The 21,377-nt window shown below is 39.3% G+C and overlaps 1 protein-coding gene across 5 annotated transcripts in view; it reads left to right on the forward strand.

Annotated features, from left to right (window-relative positions):
- The window catches only part of ARFGEF3 (ARFGEF family member 3), a 98,983-nt gene that overhangs the window by 70,169 nt on the left and 7,437 nt on the right, over positions 1-21,377 (forward strand). For all 5 annotated transcript variants that reach the window (XM_072855945.1, XM_072855947.1, XM_072855948.1 and 2 more), the window contains 13 exons: positions 632-777; positions 2,363-2,542; positions 3,009-3,153; positions 4,272-4,394; positions 6,578-6,681; positions 8,245-8,389; positions 11,070-11,198; positions 11,746-11,922; positions 12,501-12,615; positions 13,250-13,352; positions 13,997-14,128; positions 15,720-15,850; positions 19,583-20,813. In XM_072855945.1, the coding sequence (XP_072712046.1) occupies positions 632-777; positions 2,363-2,542; positions 3,009-3,153; positions 4,272-4,394; positions 6,578-6,681; positions 8,245-8,389; positions 11,070-11,198; positions 11,746-11,922; positions 12,501-12,615; positions 13,250-13,352; positions 13,997-14,128; positions 15,720-15,850; positions 19,583-20,813 (2,861 nt within the window). The remainder of the gene's footprint in view (positions 1-631; positions 778-2,362; positions 2,543-3,008; positions 3,154-4,271; positions 4,395-6,577; positions 6,682-8,244; positions 8,390-11,069; positions 11,199-11,745; positions 11,923-12,500; positions 12,616-13,249; positions 13,353-13,996; positions 14,129-15,719; positions 15,851-19,582; positions 20,814-21,377) is intronic.

Genomic DNA, 21,377 nt, shown 5'->3' on the forward strand with positions numbered 1-21,377 from the left:
AGGATAGAGCAATTATTTTTTTTTTTTAATATTAAAAGTGGTATGCTGCCTGATTACATCTTTCATTAGAGAGAAAAGCACCAGCATACTTTAAATGAGAGCATGAGGTGTCTTTCCAAATGTTTAAGAGCAATGGAAGATGAATTCCTTTCAGTAAGAAATAACAAGTGTTACTGTCTGGGGAACAGAAAAGTATTTTCTCACATTCTCCACTTCGTATCCTTTGCTTGACAAGAAATACAAAAGGACAAACCAAAACTAAATAATTTGCAGTTTATATTCTTTCCTGTAGATGTCACCAAAGCTCTTTGCAACTACTATTTTGGGTCTTGATATCAATTATTTAACTCCTTGCTTAACTTTTCTGCACTACTTCTCCAAGCCTTTGTCTTTAAAATTTTTGCAAAAAAATTGATCGCTTAAATCAAAATAAAGTGTGTTTAAGTTGTTCTTAAAACTTGGGTCCATCTCCTGTTTTTACTTACACAGGCATAGGCTCTATTTTACGTTGATTCCCCTCTCCTCCCCCCCCCAATAATTTCTAACCTGATTTAAATTCCAATTTAGACATCTAGAGGTGGAGGAGCTGCTGTTGCTCAGCTTCCATTTATTTTCTTATACTTTCTTGTAGGTGAAGTAAAATCTACCCAGGACAGGAGAAGTGCACTTCACTTGTTCCGACTTGGTGATGCCATGCTTAGAATTGTAAGGAGTAAATCTCGCCCGTTGCTCCACCTCATGCGCTGCTGGAGCCTGGTGGCACCTCACCTTGTAGAGGTAGGAGGCGGGGAGAAAGTGGGAATGTGTGGGAAAGCTGAAAAAGCTGGAGACAGCTTAATAGCTCTTAAAATGTATATCAACCCTCAACATTGTCAAATCTGGGTACACTCCGGTTGGGGTATTGTATATGCTGTGTCATATATTGTAGTACTGCCACTGAGAAGTGCACTTCTAAATAACTGAAATGGACAGGTCCAGGGACAGTGTGTTAGATTTTTGCAATATGATACTTCCTGTGCGTCTGTGGTGAAAAAACTGAAACCACCCTAAGAGGTTAGAAGTAACTCCTCCATCTATCCATTTTCCCAGTCAAGGTCTGCATCCTTGCAAGTCTTCCCATAAAAGGATGCAGGCTTTCTTTTCCCACATAAAGCCAGCTCAACTGGGAAGATGGTGACATTTTTCCCTTTCTTTCTCATTCCTTGTGAGCCCTGGTCAGTGGCATGCCAGTAGGAGCCACATAATGGATTTCAGTCACAACAAATGACCTTTCCTTAGCCTAACTTTCTGTCTTGTCTGGTGAAATGCTGGTGTCTTGACTTCTCACAGCTTTTTGATTTGTATCATTGGTATGAATAAACATGCAGTACTTCCTTTCTTTCTGTTGGTGAGGTATGTGGTGTCATCTGTCCAGGTCTATTGGGAGCATGCTTCTTTGGAGTTTTAAGATGAGCTGTTTGGTAAATTGCCATAGCACTTCATTTCATTGACTCAAGAAAATATGTGGACTATCTTACAGCAGAATTCAGACATTGGGGAGTCTCAGTGGACTCCCTCCAAGTGAAGTAGAAATAGCAGAGAACAGTTGTGTTGTATGCTTTAACAGTGCTTTATCTTGAAAACTAGTGTCTCACTTGCCTTTGGATGCCAGCCTGAGACCACTTTAAATACTTTTCATGTTTTGAACACTTTTAAGTCTTTTAAGATCCCAAGCCAGTTTAAACTCAAGTACCTTCTGTGTTTTTAGAATGCAAGGCTGGTCAGTCTTTTTGGTTGACTTCAGTGTAGATGAGGGCATTACTGGGAAGGAGCAACATCAGGGAAAGGACAGAATTTAGCATAATCTGCATAGCTGCTCAAAACAGTAACTTTATATCCAGATTCACTGGTGTTTAATTTTTTAATAGCTCTTCCAAAAGTGATGAGAGCCTTTTCACTTTAAGTTCCGTAAATAGCCAAATAAAAAGTGACGTTTGGTCACGCATAGATAGGTATGGTGAATATATGCAGAAACTACCTTTTTGAAGGGAAAAATGGTCACATGGTAGAAACAAAAGACAACATTTCACACGAGTTCTGTTCTGTGGGTTTTATTATTTAATTTATTTATTTTTAGCTCTGTACTTTTTGAATTGTCAGCAAACCTTCATGCATCTGTGGGATGCCAAGCAGCTCAGAGTCTAAGTCTTCTGTTTCCATGGCAGTACTCTCCCATTTTCATCGCAGTGGGGTCCCTAGTCACATTAGTGGTGAAGCCTTTTTTAGGGTTCAACAGCATGAAGTGCTTACCTCCCTTAAAAGTGTCTCACTAAAAGCAAATTTTTTGCTTGGACAAACTCTAATACTCCTCCTTTCCCTGCAGGCTGCCTGTCATAAGGAGAGACACGTGTCTCGGAAGGCTGTCTCCTTCATCCATGACATCCTTACTGAAGTGCTGACAGACTGGAATGAGCCTTCTCATTTTCACTTTAACGAGGCGCTTTTCCGCCCCTTTGAACGCATCATGCAGCTAGAGCTGTGTGATGAGGATGTCCAAGACCAGGCAAGTCAGCCCTGATCAGGGTGTCTGTATCTGGCCTACCATGCCCATAAGAAGGATGGTCTCCAGAGTGCACTTAGTCCACTTGAGAGTATTTCCCAAATTCCCTTCAAATGGTGCCCCTTAATCATCTTCAAGGAATCAGGAGGGCTCTGCCTGCCTAAGCCAGCATTGTGGTAGAGCACAGAGACAGTACACCTGGCTTTAAAGCAATGAAATAGAACTCTTCTATTATCTAAAAAAAACCCCCAAAAACAAACAAACAAACCCCCCAAAAACCACCACCACCAAAAAAAACCCACAAACAAACAAACAAACAGAAATACCCAACCCAAAAAAACCAGTTTAGACTGACATAGTGAAATCTAGGAATGTGTTTAAAGCCATCCTCATTCCTTCTGAAGGTCCATCTATGTATCAGTTCTGGTTTTTGGTTTTATGCTTTTAACCTCTCCTACACTGTCTGCAGGTGGTCACCTCTATAGGAGAGTTGGTGGAAATGTGTTCTACCCAGATCCAGTCAGGATGGAGACCCCTGTTCAGTGCTCTGGAAACCGTGCACAGCAGCAGCAAGTCAGAGGTTAAAGAGTACCTTGTAGGAGAATACTCTATGGGTAAGTATTTAGTGCACTGACTGTTTGATAGCTTTTTTTTCCCTGTCTTACTGCTTGGGGACACAATAACTAACTCAATATATTTAAATGGCCTACCTGAACAGTGGCACTTAGCAGTGGCACTGCAATATTCCAGGGCTGTACTGAAGTATCTGGTTTATTAGTTGGAGTGGGAGGGAAAGCAGAGGTGGTGTTCTGACTTTTTATCTTCTAGATTCTGGCAGATGAGTAGAATAAGAAAGAAATGTTTTAAACCTACTTGAATATTTTTGAGGGAAACAATAGTGCAGGAGTACTGAGCTTGGCTGGCCCCTTGTCACTGTCCTGCTAAAGAAAGGAAAGCATACTGTATACAACCACCATGTCTCATGTGGACTGTCTTTCTTACAATGTGAAACGTATTGCTCTTATACATCAGGGTAAGTTAGTGTGAATAGGCAAGTGCTTGTCTAGGCACTTAATCACAAGGCTTCAAATTGCTAGCATTATTACAAACCATGTTTGCTGTAAGAATGATTCTGCATCCCTCCCAGAGATGTTTGCTTGTGTGGAAACGGGGTAATATGGGAAAACCACTTTAAACTGTTCTTTTGCCCCATTAGAAGGGATTTTTAAATGTTACAAGTCATGTGTAAGGGATATGGTTTTCCTCCTAAATTTTGTCTTTCAGATCTGTTGTTATCGATGGCAAAATGCAAGTGTATACAGCTTTTGGAGACTGATAGTCTACTTAGGAAAAGCAAGGCTATTTTGTTACTGTATAGTCTGAATAGTTTTCCACATGACTGCTGTCATCTTGGCAGTTGTCAAGGACTAAACCAGAAACCTCCACCAAACAGAAGTGTTAGCTACTGAGCTGAGTTCAAGAGCTCAAACCTGCTCTTAGCATTAGGTTCAGCAACCTGCCTCAGATAAGGCAAAGGAGGGAGTCTGTATTACTTCCTATGAAGGGCTACACAAGTTGCCTCAGGAGCAAGAGAAGGTTTTACTTCTAAGATGATTTCTGTCTCTGCCCAGAATAGAAAAGATTCTACAGATTCAGTGAAATTGTTGAAAAACTGTTGGAAAATCACCTTTATGGGGGATGGGGAAGACTTCTCATCTTATTATTTCCACAGGGAAACGCCAGGCTCCGGTGTTTGATGTCTTTGAAGCATTTCTAAACACAGACAGCATCCAAGTCTTTGCCAATGCCGCCACCAGTTATATTATGTGCCTTATGAAGTTTGTCAAAGGACTGGGTAAATATTTTTATTTTCCTTCTATCCTATTAAGTCATGATATGTCAAACTTGATCCTGCAGAAGAGGAGAATTCGGTTATGTAATACATAGTGTGGTAGGGAAGAGAGAGGCAGTGAAGAAATTGAGCCCAGAATGCTTTAAAAAAATAAAATAAAATCAAGACCAAGGGATTATTTCAGAAACATTTTTAATGCTATCAATTCTTCAAGTTGTTATAGCAGCAAAGATGCATTTCACTATTAAATGTCTGCTTCATTTTATCTTAATTTGCATCAGGACTTGCTTATATTCATTTAATTAAAAAAAAGAATATTGCAGAAATGGCCTGGCATTGTGTAGTGACAGCATGGATTGTCTGCAGCAGAACAGGGTATGTTTTACATTCAGCGGTCAAAGCCACATGGCTTCTTTCTGCCTTTGCCCACCTCAGCAACAGTAGTTTGGCATATGCAATGCTGAAAACCTGCTGAACCTTCAGCAAGATTATGAGCATTGCAACTAACAACATGCTGTCCCCATGATTAGTTTTTTTGTTGTGTTACTGAGAGCAGCGGAGACCACGCACGTCAAGTCAAGGTGACCCTGCCAAGTAATTGTGGTGCTTTACCAGACTTAAGAACAAAGGCAAATGGTATTGGGTCATTCTGTCCCTATGTTTGTGTTCCCTGGCTTGCCTTGATCATTAGAATTTGACACTTTTCATTGAACTGTGGCAATGATTTTTTTTTTTTCCTTATGTAAACTGCAAAACTTCTAGTGAGTGGTAAAATGGGGTGCTTTTTTTAATATGTATATTAATTCACAGAGGTATCTAGGTCTGTAAGCGACTCCATTTGATTTAAATGAAGCACATAACTGCAGCAGATCTAGTCTTTAATGTTACTCTCGTCTTATTAAGCTATTTCACCATCAATTTCAACAGGGGCAGAATTCAGCTTGTGGTGACAGACCACAAGTGTAATTATTACTACAAAAGAGAAACAAACTTGCATGTCCAGCACCAGTAGAGGGAACTCAGGTTCCTTCTGGAGAACTTAAAAGCCTGTCTTTATTTCTTTAGGTTTCTCACTTTCATGAGATAAGTTTGTCCCCTTTATGGTTACATGTCAAAAAGCAAGATCTTTTTTTGTATTAAAGGTAGTAGGACTATGTGATACTTCAGTACTGAGCAATAGCAATACTACCATTTATGTGCATTTTTAACATAAAACTGAAGATTCAAACTTCATTGGCTGACTTGGCTGATGTCAATAGTAGACAAGACTTTAAAACACATTATGGAGGGAGTAGTTAAGGGCACAGAAAAAGCAAATAAATGTAGTGAAGGAGAATAAAGTAGGATTTAATATTTATCTTGTGGTTTTTATGAGAGGAATAGCTTTTAAGGCAATAAAATGTTAATGTATATAGGCATTTAGTAAAGCTTCAGATTTGGCACTGAATGGGAAGTATTTGGCTAAACTGGAAAAATGGTTATAAGCCAAGTATTCTAGGGTGGGCAGAACATTGGCTGAGAGGGGAGGAAAACGGACTGTGCAGACAGGGAAAATGCTGGAGTGAATGGAGTTATCTAAGGAGGAGTTCTGCAACAGGATGCCTTGGAACTGATCTCCTTATTTAATACACTTAGTGAAGCTGACCTAAAAGTAGGAGTCTGCTGATGCCACAGAATTAGTAATACCTGTGATATTGAGACACTAGAGCCTAAGGATATCATACAGTTGAAACTGTGAGACCTTGACACTTGAATTAGACAGCAGAAGGAAATGTTGTAACACAAAATATAAAATGGTGTATTTAAGGAGTAAATAAACTAAAAGGAAGAACTTGTGGTAGAAGAGTTTTTTCCAGGGCACTGGTGTGCAAATGAGTAGAAAAAAATGAGTATACTAATTGAGCAAAGGGTATGATTATAAGAACTCCCAAAAGCTCTGCTAAAGAGTTATTAAATAGGCATGTATTTATTAAAGCATGTATTCATATAAAAGTCCATGTATAAACTGTGACCAATATTACTGTATTGTTTGTATGAGAATCATCTGGTTGTCATCTAATAAGATCAAACAAAGGATGTTTTCTGGATTCTATTCAGGCATTAGGGCAAAACTGAATGAAAAAGGAAAACTAATGTTATGTTTGTTTCTCTTCTGTCCTTCCCAATGCTGCCTTTCCTATCCCCAGGGGAAGTAGATTGTAAGGAGATGGGTGACTGTGTGCCAGGATCAGGATGTGCATCTACAGACTTGTGCCTTCCCGCGCTTGATTACCTCAGGAGATGTTCTCAGGTATGATGAACAATCTTATACAGGTACTAACCTGGCCTAGGAAACAGTTCTAACCTCCAGGCTTTGCATCAAGGATTAGGTGGTTTGCATGAACACAACAGAATCTGTGGTAAGCCTGATGGTAATAAGCTGCACTGCCAGATGGAGAGTGGCGATCTGAAGGAATCTCATACCTTCTAGGCCAGCTAATGGTGGGAAAACTGAGGAGATGAAAACACTCAGACCCAAGGAGCATGTGGGAAAATGTGAATGTTCAAAACCTAGTAGTAACATATTCAAAGCTACATTCATTCTTATTTAAACAGTTACTGTAAACAGTGTTGGGAATGAAAGAGGAAAAAAAAGCCCCTGAGAGATCTTAGAAGATCTTAGAGATCTAAGAAGAGCAACAGGTTACACCCTCTAAAACGCAGCAGCAGCTTATCTGTACCATGAAAACATATCTGAAGCTCAGGGCAAATCTCTAACAATTAGAATGCTGGCATGTTTCCTGTAATCTCCTTGGACACAGCACAGATTATTATCCAGGGCTATTAAGGATGGGTTTTTGTCCGATTTTATAATGTGGTTTGTATTTCTCAAGTACCTGCAGGTCTTTTTGTTGGACCTAGGCCATGTTTCTTCTGGGTACAATACAAATGCATAACAAAGGATATTACCATAGCTGAAAGGACTTAATATCTAAATTCAGATATAACACGTAGATTCAGTACACGGACTGAGAGGAGAAGGAAAGAATAAGGCAGCTCAGAATAATAAACAGCAGATGTATCAAACTTGCTATCTTGTTCACCTAAAAAAAATTTAGTGAATATCTATGTGTATATCTAATGTATGTTTTACCTGTATGCTATGTGCATCACATCACTCTTCCTCATCCTTACAAACCCCAGTCCACAGTAAGGCACAAATATATTCTCCTCTTTAAAAGGAGCAGGCATTTTTATCTTGTTATACCTTTTAACTTGCCAGTAGAAGAACAACAGGCATGACTAAAAAGAAATCCTGTCTGTATATTGCAAATACATGGTTTACTTTAGAAAGGCCTGGTAAAATACTGATAGCATTCCAGCTATAGCACAATTCTGCAAAGTTTGTATTTGTTGTGTAATGGACAACCCAGGCAATGGAGCTCTGAAGTAAACCTGTACAGGTCCTTTTGTCAGTCCTTTTTTACTTAGTCCTTCAGAGGTCCAAAATATTCTGTGTACAGCTAATGGAGCTGCTTAGGTCATAGGTGCACTCAGTAAGTAGCAACATTTGTCTTTCACAAATGAGGACGGAGCACACTCCTTTCCCAAAAATGTGTTATTTAGATTGCTTTTCTCCCTCTCTTTCTCCTGCCGACCCCTTACTTGTCAATGAACAGAAGACTTCTGGCCTCTAGTTGTGTTTTTCATTTACACTATTGCTGGATGAACAGAACAGATGCTGACATTATGCTGCTTTCATAGCTTTTTTTTTTTTTTACATACTTGTGTTGTATGTGATAGCTTTTACAAACTTTCCCATATATATTTATCTTTTCTTCTCTCTTTTTTTTTTCCTCCCCCTCCCCCCCAGTTATTAGCCAAAATCTATAAAATGCCCTTGAAACCCATCTTCCTCAGTGGCCGGCTGGTTAACTTGCCCCAAAGAGTGCAGGAACAGTCAGCCAGCAGTGAGGATGGTATTGAGTGCATCCTTTCTGACTTTGATGACGACACTGGTAAGTGCATTGAAAGCAGTAAATGCGGAATTAATCAATTGCTTCTTCCACATGCCACTAAATTTTGCCAACTGCTGAAAGCAAAAAGGAGGGAAAAAACTTCATAGTTTACTGTCTCCCTGTTGTCTACACACACATATGTGTGCACACAGAGCTTGGAAGTTCAGGTCACATCACCTTCTTTATGTTAAAAGATACAGCTCATATATGAGAAAAATACAACCCCTCTCTTGGGACAAGATAATGTTTTTATTAATAATATTTTAATTATCCTGATATTCATAATATTTATTTCTGTATTTATTTCTGAGAGCTAACACAAAAGTGCTTTCTAGACCACAGCTGAAGTAAAGGAGTGAAAACCTTTTAAGGTTGGTATTGGCAGGCCTGCCTTTAACAGAAAAAATATCAGTGTCAAGTTAGAGTTTAGAAAGATAAAGAATACTTGTTTAAATATGTTTCCAAACTTGTGTCCTGTGGTCTGTTGAACTAAATGGTGTATTTCTAAAGTCCATGAAAAGCACTATGATCTCCAGAAAAACAAGCAGCATTTTTCTTCTGATTATTTGTGTGGCTTATATGGGTTGTGGATTAATCAGGTGTTTGATGAACTAGATCTGCATGCAGCCAAGCAGCAGAGGAATGCAGTCTAACTGCTTCTGGACTCATGACGGCCCTTCGAAGCAGTACAGTCACTTCTGAATATCTGAACTACATAGCTGTTCCAACCTGGCTGCCTCTGTGAAGAGCCAGCTCCAACCAGGCAGAAAGCAGGCTGACTCCAATGCATTTCTTTCACATGCCTCACCAGAATGAGTCTTGGTACCTGCTTTTGTCTAGGCTCTTCCACCACATGGATTGTCCTGTTCCACTGCTACCCTGGATAAAGAAGAGAAAAGCTGCTCTCTGAAAAAAGCAAACCACAAGTCCTAGGTTTTTTTTTTTAAAAAAAAAAAAAACTTTTACTTTCTTCTTTCTATGTTTGGGTTTTTTTCTCTCTGGAAATTTTAGGATGCTCATCTGGGATGTGGGAGACCCAAGTCACTGAAGTCTGCTTTCAGTCAGGCTTGGGGCTTGACCTAGGGTCTCCCCACCTCAGGTGAGCACCACTTGCCTACTGTTCTAAAGTGGCTCTGCCTATCAACGTCTTGCTTGCTGTGAATAGAAATGCCACCTTGCAGCAAAGAAACCTTCTGATATGGTTCTTGTCAGAGCTAAGTGCTGAAACTTTCACCCAATTTTTATTTAGCTGGTAACTGGATTAGAACATTGCTAGGCAAACTGACTTTACAAAGACAGAAGACTGCTTCACCTGGCACTCTAGTGCTGAAAGTCAGTACCAAGATAGGGCAAAATGTTTTAGCCTACTTTGCCATATGGTGGTGCAGTGTGTTTTCATAGTGTATTTGATTCCATGCCAAGCTCTTCAAGAGGGTGTTTCTAAAAGATACTCAGTTCTTCCAGATTTGAAGATACCCAGATTTCATGCTGAGTGATTTGTGCTGTTTCCTTATCTAGAAACATCATTAAAGTCTATATGACTCCAACCAATGTCACCATACATACTGCCCTGTGGAAGTGGTGTGAATAAATAAATGATCAACCCAGTTACTAAGTAATGATTTCACTGTGTTTTCCTGGATTCTCAGGGAGACTCTTGCAGTCAGCAAACTCAGTGCATCTTAAGTTCACTTGCAGCCTTTTTTATTGCTTTTGGAACATAATTAGCCAGCAAGCATCGTGCAGACACAGACTACATCAGCATGGCTACCAGTGGCAGAAAAGAGGGGCTTATTAGTGAACCAAAGTAAAATCCATTTGAGCCTAATAATAAACCCATAGCCTTTTAAGGAGACTTAACTCGAGAATAACATTATACATTGCAGGAGTGTTGTAAGTGCAATATACAAGGTCATTCATAATATCATGGGGAACTAGCAAGTACTTAAGTGATCTGTGAAAAATTAAAGGGCAGCAATTCCTAACCGTCTTCAAAATTGTATTGAAAACTAGCTGTATCCCATAATCTTTTAGAGATACGCGTTTGCTAATGTAGATGCGAACTTGCAGTACTACCTGTATCCTAACTGCTGTTCTGGTAGTTGTCCAGCTCTGCCGTATCCACATTTAATACTCTTCTATCTGTGACCTCTTAATATCTGAAGATGACATGTGAGGTAGCCTGATGATATGTCATGAGGTATTTTTACTGTTCAGTTCTGGGTACCAAATAGAGACAGTTAAATTACGGCTAGTCACCTTAGGATTCTTACCCTGAAGCATAACCTAAGTGGGTACAAACCATTCTGGGCAGCATTTGCAATGGTAGTGAGATGTGTAAAATGTTTACATAAAAAAAAAAATAATTTTAAAATCCCAAGGTTAAAGAGATTGGACTAGTGGGAGTAGTAAACTAAGAAAGAAGACCAGAACAAGATGTACATGGAGGAAGAAGGATGGGACAAAACACAAACTTAATAAAAAGGGAAGGAAAAGGAGACCATCATTTCAAAAATTGATACTGCCCCCAACCATTACACAGCAACAGTGAACATGCAAGAACCCATGATCTTTAAGTTAATTAATTTCTTAGCTTCCATCAGTTTCTGAGGGCAAGTTCCACCTGTGGTCAATGCAGTATCTCACCCATGGCTTTTAATCTTTTTTTCCTTACTTGTAGGCCTTATCAACGTCTGGATTATTCTGCTGGAAGAATTAACAACTGCCATATCCAACTGTCCCCGCCAGCACCAGCCTCCTACTTTGGATCTGCTCTTTGAATTGCTGAGGGATGTTGCCAAGACACCTGGTAATTAAAGAGCTTGATAAAATGTGAGCTAGTAGAGCCCTGACCCGAACCTCTAGAATCCTAAACCACTTCTGTAAAGTGTGTTACTCATGCTAGAGCTGCACAGAGACATGCTCAAGTAGAAAGGGATTTTCTCAGAGCGTGATCTGTTCCAGTTAGTGCATTGTTCTATGCTGACAAAAGGCATCTTGTAAGAGTATGTTGAACATACTCTTACATTTATTGCACAAATAAAGAGGTGCAGTATTCTATCAATGTCCTAGCTACAGAAAACGTTTGCCTGGTGTCCAGGAAATGAAAAAAGAAACTTATATAGTCCTGTAGACCTGCTGGGAAAGACAGCAGGTAAACAGTTGGCTAAATGTTCATATACTACCTCACAACTAGATCCAAAACGGCTTACCCCTCTCACCCCACAAAAAAATGTTTCAGAACCTGCTTTCTTTAGCACCGCCCCTGGCCTCAAGCTTGGAACAACTTAGCAAATTTACTGTCTGTGTAGGCTTTGTAAGCAAAACCATACAACCATCGTTGTGTTTATTTTAAGGCCCAGGATTTGGCATTTATGCAGTTGTACATCTTCTTCTTCCCACGATGTCTCTTTGGCTCCATCGCAGCCATGGTGACCATTCTTACTGGGATGTGGCATCTGCTAATTTCAAGCATGCCATTGGCCTCTCCTGTGAACTCGTAGTGGAGCACATTCAAAATTTCATACACTCAGGTATGTCATTGCACTGTCACATCTACTGACAGTCATCAGTGGCATGTTACTTAGGAGCTACTTGGGGAGGTGGTTTCATTGCTCTTTTGTTACTCAAGCATAAAATAAGAGGAAGATGGTTGAAAATTTCTGTTTGTTTGGGGTTTTTTTCTTTCTTTTATAGGCTCTGGAATTATGGAAAAAATTAACTTGTAAGCAACCTAGAGAAGTTATTTAGTCCAGCCTCCGCTCAGAGCAGGGCTATCTTCAAAATTAAATCATCACAGTCTGTATTATACTTTCCAAAAGAAGATACTAAGACTTTGATCATAAAGAACTAGAATATTCAGAAACAGGATCTAACAGAATTTCTCCAGTACCACTGAAGCCCAGACATTTTATATTGTTAACATCAAAAGGACTGTTCTTATTTGAGTTTGATGTGATGCATGTTTCAAAGTTGAACTCTAGTGATAGCTGCATAAAAAGATTTGGTTTTGCAAAGTCTCTGAATAGCAGTAAGTGTAGCAAGATTGCTTGTCTCTAATTATAATGAAAAGGCAATGACGTTAAAACCAGTCTGTGTCTTTTCCTTATAGATATTGGTTATGAAAATATGATCAATACTATGCTGAAAGATCTTTTCAAGTTGCTGGTAGCCTGTGTAGCAGAACCAACAGAAATTATTTCCAGAGTTGGTTGCTCTTGTATCAGGTAACACAGTCTATTCACTCTGTTAGCATATTCAAAAAAAAGATGTCTTTATATCTTTGAAGAACTTGTGGACTGATTAAGCTGGCTAACATCTCAAAAGAAGTCTACAATATATCTATCTCTTGTTATTTGAATAATGAATTTTAGACTTACTAACATTTTGTTGCTGTTTTCTGTCTGCTTCAGAACCTGTGATTTTAGGCATTGCTATGTGTATCACTCCTATAAAAAGCACTTGTATATTACTTATATGCAGTTAGTCAATAATTAATCCTTAGGAAAAATAATCAAGGGTCTTTCTGTTGGAGTTCACAGGTCTTTAGAGGTAATTAATACTTTTCACAGTCTTCAGTTATTACAGTCATAATCAAAATAAGCACTGCATTATATACTTACATAACGTGTGGTTCTTGTCCTGGCAAGATGACTACTTAAAGAGGAAAAGCAAAGGGGAAAAAAAAGTCAAAACTACAGTGTAATTACAAAAATAGGTCAGGGTAACAACCAAGGAGACTGGATATCATTAGCTAGCTACTGAGTAGGCCTTTTGTTCTGTTTTCAACATTATCCCATTACAAGTAAGATTTGTCTAGTTCCTTCTTGAACATGGTAACATTTTTCTGTGTCCTTGCAGGTATGTGTTAGTGACAGCAGGGCCTGTTTTTACTGAAGAGATGTGGAGGCTTGCATGTTGTGCCTTGCAGGACGCATTCTCTGCCACTCTGGAGCCAGTAAAGGTAAACTGCCTTTTTGCTGACAGTCAAAATGTAATCACACTAGTTATAGACTCACTAACTTTTGTCAGGTTGCTGCTTCTTTTTCAGAAAAGTTTTTGGGTACAGAGCCAAGAAAAGAAGTGTAAGGATTATGTGGTAGCTTTTTTTTTTAATATTTTGTCAATTCACTCACAATGAAAGGTATTGGATCAACAATGGAGATTGAAATCAGTTTTTCTAAACATGTGCAGACAACACTAGTCACTAATAGTCCAGACGTACTTTAAATTACCCTGCCAGTATGAAATCAGACAAGTTTAGTGGGTGAAAACTTACCTTTTAATCTATTTCTTCCTCTGGATTGGCTAAAACTAGACAAAAGACGAAGTTGCTTCCTTAATCCTGTAGCTGCATGCTCCATATAGATTATTTCTCAACTCATTATCTTTCTTGTAACAAAAAAATCCTCATCACAGGCCAGACTACATAAGAAGTTGTAACACCTTTACATCAAATACATCAAATGCTAAACAGCAGGTGACCAGCTGGTGGTAATGGGACAGATCACTCTGAATCTTGTATTACACATGAACAGGCTGGACAATGCTACAGTCACTGACTTCATTTAACGCACAGTGAAAGTCTGATGTTGTGTCTCTCTATAGAACCTGTTGGGCTATTTCCACAGTGGTTCTGAAAGCTTTAGTGGAGATGCCTGTGAAGTGAAGGTGGCAGCCCCCTCCCTCTCGCCAAGTGCTGAAGCTGAATACTGGAGAATCAGAGCCATGGCACAACAGGTACTGACTGATGTTTCAGGGAAGGTAGGAGAACCTTTTAAACTTGGGGCTTTTCTTTATAAAAGTACATCTTTACCACCACCTTCCTCACGAACCCTAGAGGCAAAGACTTCCTCATCACCAGACTAACATTTATTTGTCTAACAGTAGTGTTGAGAAAAAGTAATAAAAACTAGGAAAAAAACCTTAAAACTGTCCCCCAGTAAGTTGGAATTAGGAATGCCTAGGGTGGAGGAAGATGCATAGGTATCTGAGGAAGACTGACGATGAGCCTATTGTGTAATGTATCTTTAAAAAAGGCAACCCTAGCATACATCAGTGGAAATGTTTCTGATAGAGAAAAGAAAATAGTAGTGGCACTATGAATTCTCATCTAGAATGTCATATACATTTTTAATTACTCTGTTAGAGTGATAATTTCAAAGGGCAACAAATGCACCAGAACAGAGACTGTGATATGAAACTAGAAAAACAAGATTTGTTCAACCTATCAAAGCAGAGTTTGAAGAGGAATGCAGATTTTTTCTTTATAAATACCTGGATATAGATTGCAGAGAAGAAAGAGAGTTACTGAGAGCTAGAGGATAATGCTGACATTTAACAAATAATTTAAAACTCACTACTAACTCCTAATCAGCAGAGCAAGCTTGGAGACAACCTTCTTGGGGTTCCTTTTGACTATGACGGAGGTTGTTCATTTTATGAAAGTGGTTATATGAAACAAGTTCCTTGAAATACAGCAGACTGAACTTAAATGACCTGCAGGGTACCATAAAACTGTAAATACTGTATGACAGTTTCAGCATGGGAAAGGAGCTGGATTAAAAGAGCCAACAGATGTTTGGTGTCAATTTCTGACTTGATTAATCATACCCTGATGCTGCTTGAAAATCTGAGACACACAGACCAGGATTTGTGGTCACAAATGATGTGACAGTGGCAGTCTTTCTTTGAATAGAAAAAATGTTTTAAATTAAGTTTTAAATATACAGAACTCAAGAAAGCAGGGAATGCAGCATTTATACTTTTCTTGTAGACACTATCAGTGGCACTCCCTGAGCCCTTCTCAGTGGGGATTTGACACAACTACTAAGCTACAAAACAAAGCTACAGCAACTGAGAGTTGTTTCCCCATTTCCCACCCGAAGAACTGCAAGTTAGGTGTCTGTTGTATCTTCATGGCTGAAAATAATCCTTCCAACAATCAGCCTTTCTACGTCCAACAGGCTAACTATGCAAACAGGTCCTTGTCTCCACTATTCATGATATTTTCTGATAGTAGCATACAGACAGCAGAAAGCTTGTTTTGGCATTTGGTATTATGCCTTATACAAGCTCAAAGAAAAAGATGTCTGTCCTTTGCCCTGTGCTCTGCTGGGTGTCTGGAGGTAGCCCATGGCTCTGAGGCTGTTTTACCAAAGCAGCATGCTCCAGGGAAGGTCTGCCTGGGGGGGATACCTTGCATTCTCTCCATCACTGTAAAATAAGTCATCATAACAGATCTTTCACAATGCAGGAAATCCTATTCTCAGCCCCCCTAAGGACCCAGTGTCAGTGCTAAACTGATTGTTTTATGTAACTTGTTTTCTAGGTCTTCATGTTGGAGACTCAGTGCTCCCCAAAGACCCCTAGCAACAAGGAAGGATTTGAACATGCCCAGTCGTGCGTGCTCATCATTGACCTGCCACCAGATAAGAAACCAAATGGCCATACCCAGAGAAGGTAAAATATTTTCTCAGGAAAATACTGTGTCATTAAAAGCAAGAGAGAAATATTGTCAGGCTGGCAGAGATGTGAACAGAGCCTGGCAGACCATGCCTCTACATAGGTCTCATCAAAAAAATGAAATACACTGATCAAATAAAAATTAGGTTTTGTGACACAGGAGACAATAGTTTACTACTGTCTGTTCTGCAAGTGTTCCCATGATCATACACTGGTGAGCAGGCACGTGCAAGAGCTGTTACAGTTATAGAGAAGCCTGTGTCAGGGTCTACAATGTGGCCCTTAGAAAGCTAAATAAGGAAAACGCTTCTAATAGATAGTAAAAATTGGTAGGTTACAAATACCTGAAGGATACATAAGGTCATACAAAGCCTTCAAGTAGAGGAAATGCAGATTAAATTAAGAAAAGAATTCTCATAGGAAATACTAGGCAAATCTTTCCAACATTGAGATTCTTCTCTTTAAGAAGTAGAGTTAAAAATATCAGTTTGAAGAAAGGTTTGGAAGTACTGTTATGTTTGTAATGATACCTAGCAAATGAAATAATGTCTGCTTCACTAATGGTCTTTTAAATTCAGTATTACTGGATTAAGAAGGTAGAAAAAGCTAATAGATAAACTGGAGCAGTATAAATTGAAGAGACCACATCCAAAGCTGCAAAACTGTCAACATATTGATCTAGGGAATGTTATTTTTGCTTGGCACTTGTTTTTTGTGGAAGTCCTTCTATATGTTACCACCTCAGAAACTCATGCATTTGCATGACAATCCGATCCTGTCAAAGAATATTTCTTTTTGCTTGCACTCGGTTGTTTAAACAACTACTGTAACATCAATAGGACCAAGAATTAGAATTCTGCATTCAGGGTTTGTGTTTGTATTGCAAGGTATGTAATACATGGCATGAAATTGTCTTTTACTAGATACCAAACCTGCTTCTGTACCACTTCAGGCGTTCTCATTCAAAACTAAACTATTGCTTGCAACAAGGAGCCAGAATGTGATGGTCCTTCTTTGGATGGACAGGAAGAAAGACTATGCAAGATGTCTCTATTCTTACACAGCTGTACAGAAGTTTCCCCCAAGAGCAGGTGCCCTGTTGCCTTGCCTTCAGAGAACAGGGCCCTGCACAGAGACAAAGAAAGGCTGAGATCACAGTCTAAACCCTTCCTTCGTGGTGGGAAAATATCTGCTTTATTCAAAGGTTTGCAGATCGTTCTTCTGTTATAATGAATGCAAAGCAAAAGACTGGAGTACTCCTCTCTCATGGCACATAAGGCCGTGCAATCTAACAGGCTGCATTCGTAAAGGTAGCATGCCTTTAAACAAATAAATAAATAAAGCTTGCAATTAATACAAACTCTGAATGCTCTCACACTGTGCTTTGTCTAAACAACTGCAAAAAGTGTATATGCCAATAGGCAAATGTTACCCCAGCAATGCTCACTTTTCACCAAAACAGGGCTCAAAAGTTGTCTGTGCCACTGTTTTTCATATTATTTGCTACAGCAGTGCAGTAATATGCCAGTCTTGCATGCTAGTAACTGTGCCCTTTCAAAAGTTTTACTTTAACCTTAGTGGGGTTTCTCTTCTCCCTTTTTGCTTTTGTTTCCTTAATGCTGCATCGTTTCACAGGAAGCTGGGGTAAGGGAGCTTTTCTTCTTCCTAAAAAGTAATAATATATTTCAGTTTGAAACTTTGGGCAGAATAAGAAAATACTATCCTTAACCAGCTTTGGCATTGTGTGTTTTCATCTATAGCTCTGTACTAGTTTCTTTTGGAATTGAGCAGTACTTTAAACTGTCCTTTGAAATTGACTTTTTGGCTGTTACAAGGAAAAGCAGATCTCCATTCTGATCCTGCTTTTGAAACAGGATGAGTCTCTTGAAATCAATGCAAGCGCTCATTTAACATTATACATGCTCTTAAGAGCTTTTCTGAGTCAGAGCCTCTAATGGTTTTTACAGCAGAAAACTACTTCCCCATAAAGAGCTCCAAAGTATGTATTAATCATCAAGATTTTAGCACTGTCAGATAATAAAACCATTAAATTTTACTGCTGTATTGGCACTGGCAGCTGTGTCATGGTAAGTGAACTGACATAGGTAAATTAACCCTAGAAGCACAGTTTTGTCTGACCTATAGCTTCTACATGGCCAAGCATATGGTAGTCCCTCAAAAGTCTCAGGACTTTTTTTTTTTTTTTTAACTCAGGACCATTTTTGTGCTTTTATAAGTCAATTAACATAAGGCAAGATTTCGAGAGTTAAAATATTGGTTTTCTGGATTTTTCTTTGTGTTGCATTCTCAAAACTGAGTTTTGATATGGCTTCTCAAAAAAAAATAGACTTTTTGTTTTGGTATTTTGAAAACACTTTTGAAAGTTGTTTAATGAAAGTAGAATAATTTTTGCAACAAAAAAATTAAAAGTCTATAACCGAACATCTCATGTCACATGAAGATTTACTTTGACTTAGACCTAAAACTTCAGTATTGCAAGCAAACTGAAAAATCTCTTCCTCACTTAGGTAGCAGTGCTAATTAAAATGTGACCCATCATAGTTCCCTAAATCAAAACAAGTATTACTATTGTGTACCAGAGCAGCAGCTCCATTTAAAACATCACCACTGTAATCTTATGCAAAGACTTTTTTCAAATGCGTTAAGATAGGTTTCACAGTTTATAATTTTAAATCCATGAGATACCAAACAGCAATCCTGTCCCACCCCTTCTTCCTAGCCTCCTTGGCCTGTAAGCCTCTCAATGTTATTTACTAGTGAATGACCTGAAAACTTTGGCTGGGGGAATTTGCCATTCCTGGGTTCCCTGTGCAAATCAAAACTCAGACCTAGAACAACTCACAGCATCTCTCTAACAGGAGCACAGCTAAGAATCACTCAGTATTAGATGTGAGAAACAGGGTTAGGAATAGATATTTCCATGCTAGGCTCTCAGTGTTCAAGTTGAAGTCTTAAGAGCAAACAGTGAAATGTGCCTTCAGCAAGACTTCAGCTTCTTTGCATGCTCCATTGCACTGCTGATGTTTCTGTAAATGTTTTTTTTAGTTGGTTGGTGGTTGGCTCTTTGTGTTTTATTTTTAAGAAGTACTCCTGGCATTAGTGGAAACGGAAACCGAGTGGTAAACTAGTTTTGGCCTCAATTTGTCATGGCAAAGTTAAGGTTGGCTGAAATGCCGGTGGAAGAATTTTAAGGATATTTCAACTTAGCCAAAGTTCAGCAACAAAAACAGAAAATATAGTCGGGACCAATGGCAGAAGTGCACCATAACTTGTGTTAACAAACTCCTCAGTTATAGCAGGCTGAAATATTGAGAGTACTTGCAGCTGCCATGAAATTGAAACACAGAATATTTAATCCCTCAGTGTTAGACATCTCTGGGGAAAAGGACAAAAATTATAATAAAGCTTTGTTTTAATACCACCTCTGCACAAGTGCCAGTAGTGTGCTTGCTGTGGACAGTTATTTTTCTTAACCAATGTAAGTGTCTTCCCTCCTAGGAAAGTATTTGAAAGGGTAGCTGAAAGACCATTCTAGACAACTTCATCTTCCTCCACTTTTTTGTAACAAGGCTCTGAAAATTTGGCCTTTCATTTGCATCTTTCATGTTAGATTCTAAAATACAAAGTATTCTTCTACTTCTAGTAAAAGCACAATGCACTGTTTTAATTTTATTTTATTTTTTTCCTTCCCATGCTTGGTTTACCAAGTATTCCTTTCAGGACAATAGTGGTGAGCTTGCTGTCCCACCAAGTACTGCTCCAGAATTTATATGACATCTTACTGGAAGAATTTGTGAAAGGCCCTTCTGGCTTGGAGGAGAAAATGACAATACAAGCACCAGAAAACAAGTTGGCTGGTTTTCTCAGGTACATCTCCATGCAAAACCTGGCTGTAATCTTTGACTTACTGCTGGACTCCTATAGAACAGCCAGAGAGTTTGACACCAGACCTGGGTTGAAGTGTTTGCTGAAAAAAGTGTCTGGCATTAGTGGAGCTGCCAACTTGTATCGCCAGTCAGCAATGAGCTTCAACATTTACTTCCATGCTTTGGTTTGTGCAATCCTGACAAATCAGGAGAACATCACTGCAGAGCAAGTTAAGAAGATCCTCTTTGAAGATGATGAGAGAAGCACAGACTCGTCACAGCAGTGTTCTTCAGAAGATGAAGACATTTTTGAAGAAACTGCCCAGGTCAGTCCCCCTCGAGGGAAGGAGAAGAGACAGTGGAGGGCTCGAATACCATCTCTGAGTGTACAGCCTGTCAGCAATGCAGACTGGGGATGGCTAATCAAGCGGCTTCATAAGCTCTGTATGGAACTGTGTAACAACTATATTCAGATGCATCTGGACCTAGAGAATAATCTAGAGGAGCCTCCAGTGTTCAAAGGCGACCCTTTCTTCATTTTACCATCCTTTCACTCAGAAACCTCCACCCCATCGACCGGAGGGCAATCTGGGAAGGACACACCATCGGAAGATGACCGGAGTCAAATCAGGGACCAACTGGGAGACAGCCTGACACCCCGAGGAGGGAGTGGAGAAATGTTCCTGCTACCCCCACCCCTAAGTCCTAAACCAGAGAAAAAAGAGCAAACCAGGAAAAAAGAATGGTGGGAGAGTGCTGGCAACAAGATCTACACCATAGCCACTGACAAAACTATCTCCAAGCTCATGACAGAATACAAGAAAAGGAAGCAGCAACAGGCCATGACATCCTTCACCAAAGAAGTCAAAGTGGAAAAGAAAGGGGAGCTCCTGGGTTCAAGAGGGCCAGACTCACCCATACTCCAGCGGCCACAACATCTTATAGATCAAGGTCAAATGAGGCATTCATTCAGTGCTGGTCCAGAGATCCTGAGACAAGAGAAGAGACCACGCTCAGGATCCACAGTCAGTTCCCTGAATATATCTGTTAGGGATGCCGAGGCCCAGATACAGGTAGGACATACTTGTAGAATGCTAATAATAATAGCAATAATTAAAAAGATACCTATAAATATTTTTTCTATTGCTTTTATTATAATGATTATAATCTCTTCATTAAATTTCTTCATTATATAAAGAAGTCATCATGATGAGGACTGAATATTTCAGCAGCTGGCACTGATAAAAAACTGATTCCATCCTATCGAAAGAAAATAAGTGGAAGTGTTATCAGGCATATACTAGTACAGCTTTCAAGAGTGCTTCTGTGACTAGGGCCCAAGCTGCACTTAGTCCTAAGAACTGACAGCCTACAGTGAACTCATTGCTTACTGCTAAGGGCTCTAGCCCACTTAAGGGCTTTTGAAAATGTGATGCTGCTTGTCACAATGCTTTTGTACTTAAGGTTTTTTTTTTAATTCCACAGCAGAAATAGTGGGCTCTGTTGCCAACCAGAAATTTGCTGCCTGCATGTCTAAGGAAAACAAATCAGTGAAAGCATCAAACTTGAAAGTCTTTGTTTGCTGTGGGGTGAAATAAAAGGTGATGGAGGGTGAGCATGATACCCGGAATACAAAG

The sequence above is a fragment of the Ciconia boyciana genome, chromosome 3, assembly GCF_034638445.1.
Source record: "Ciconia boyciana chromosome 3, ASM3463844v1, whole genome shotgun sequence".
NCBI classification, from domain to species: domain Eukaryota; kingdom Metazoa; phylum Chordata; class Aves; order Ciconiiformes; family Ciconiidae; genus Ciconia; species Ciconia boyciana.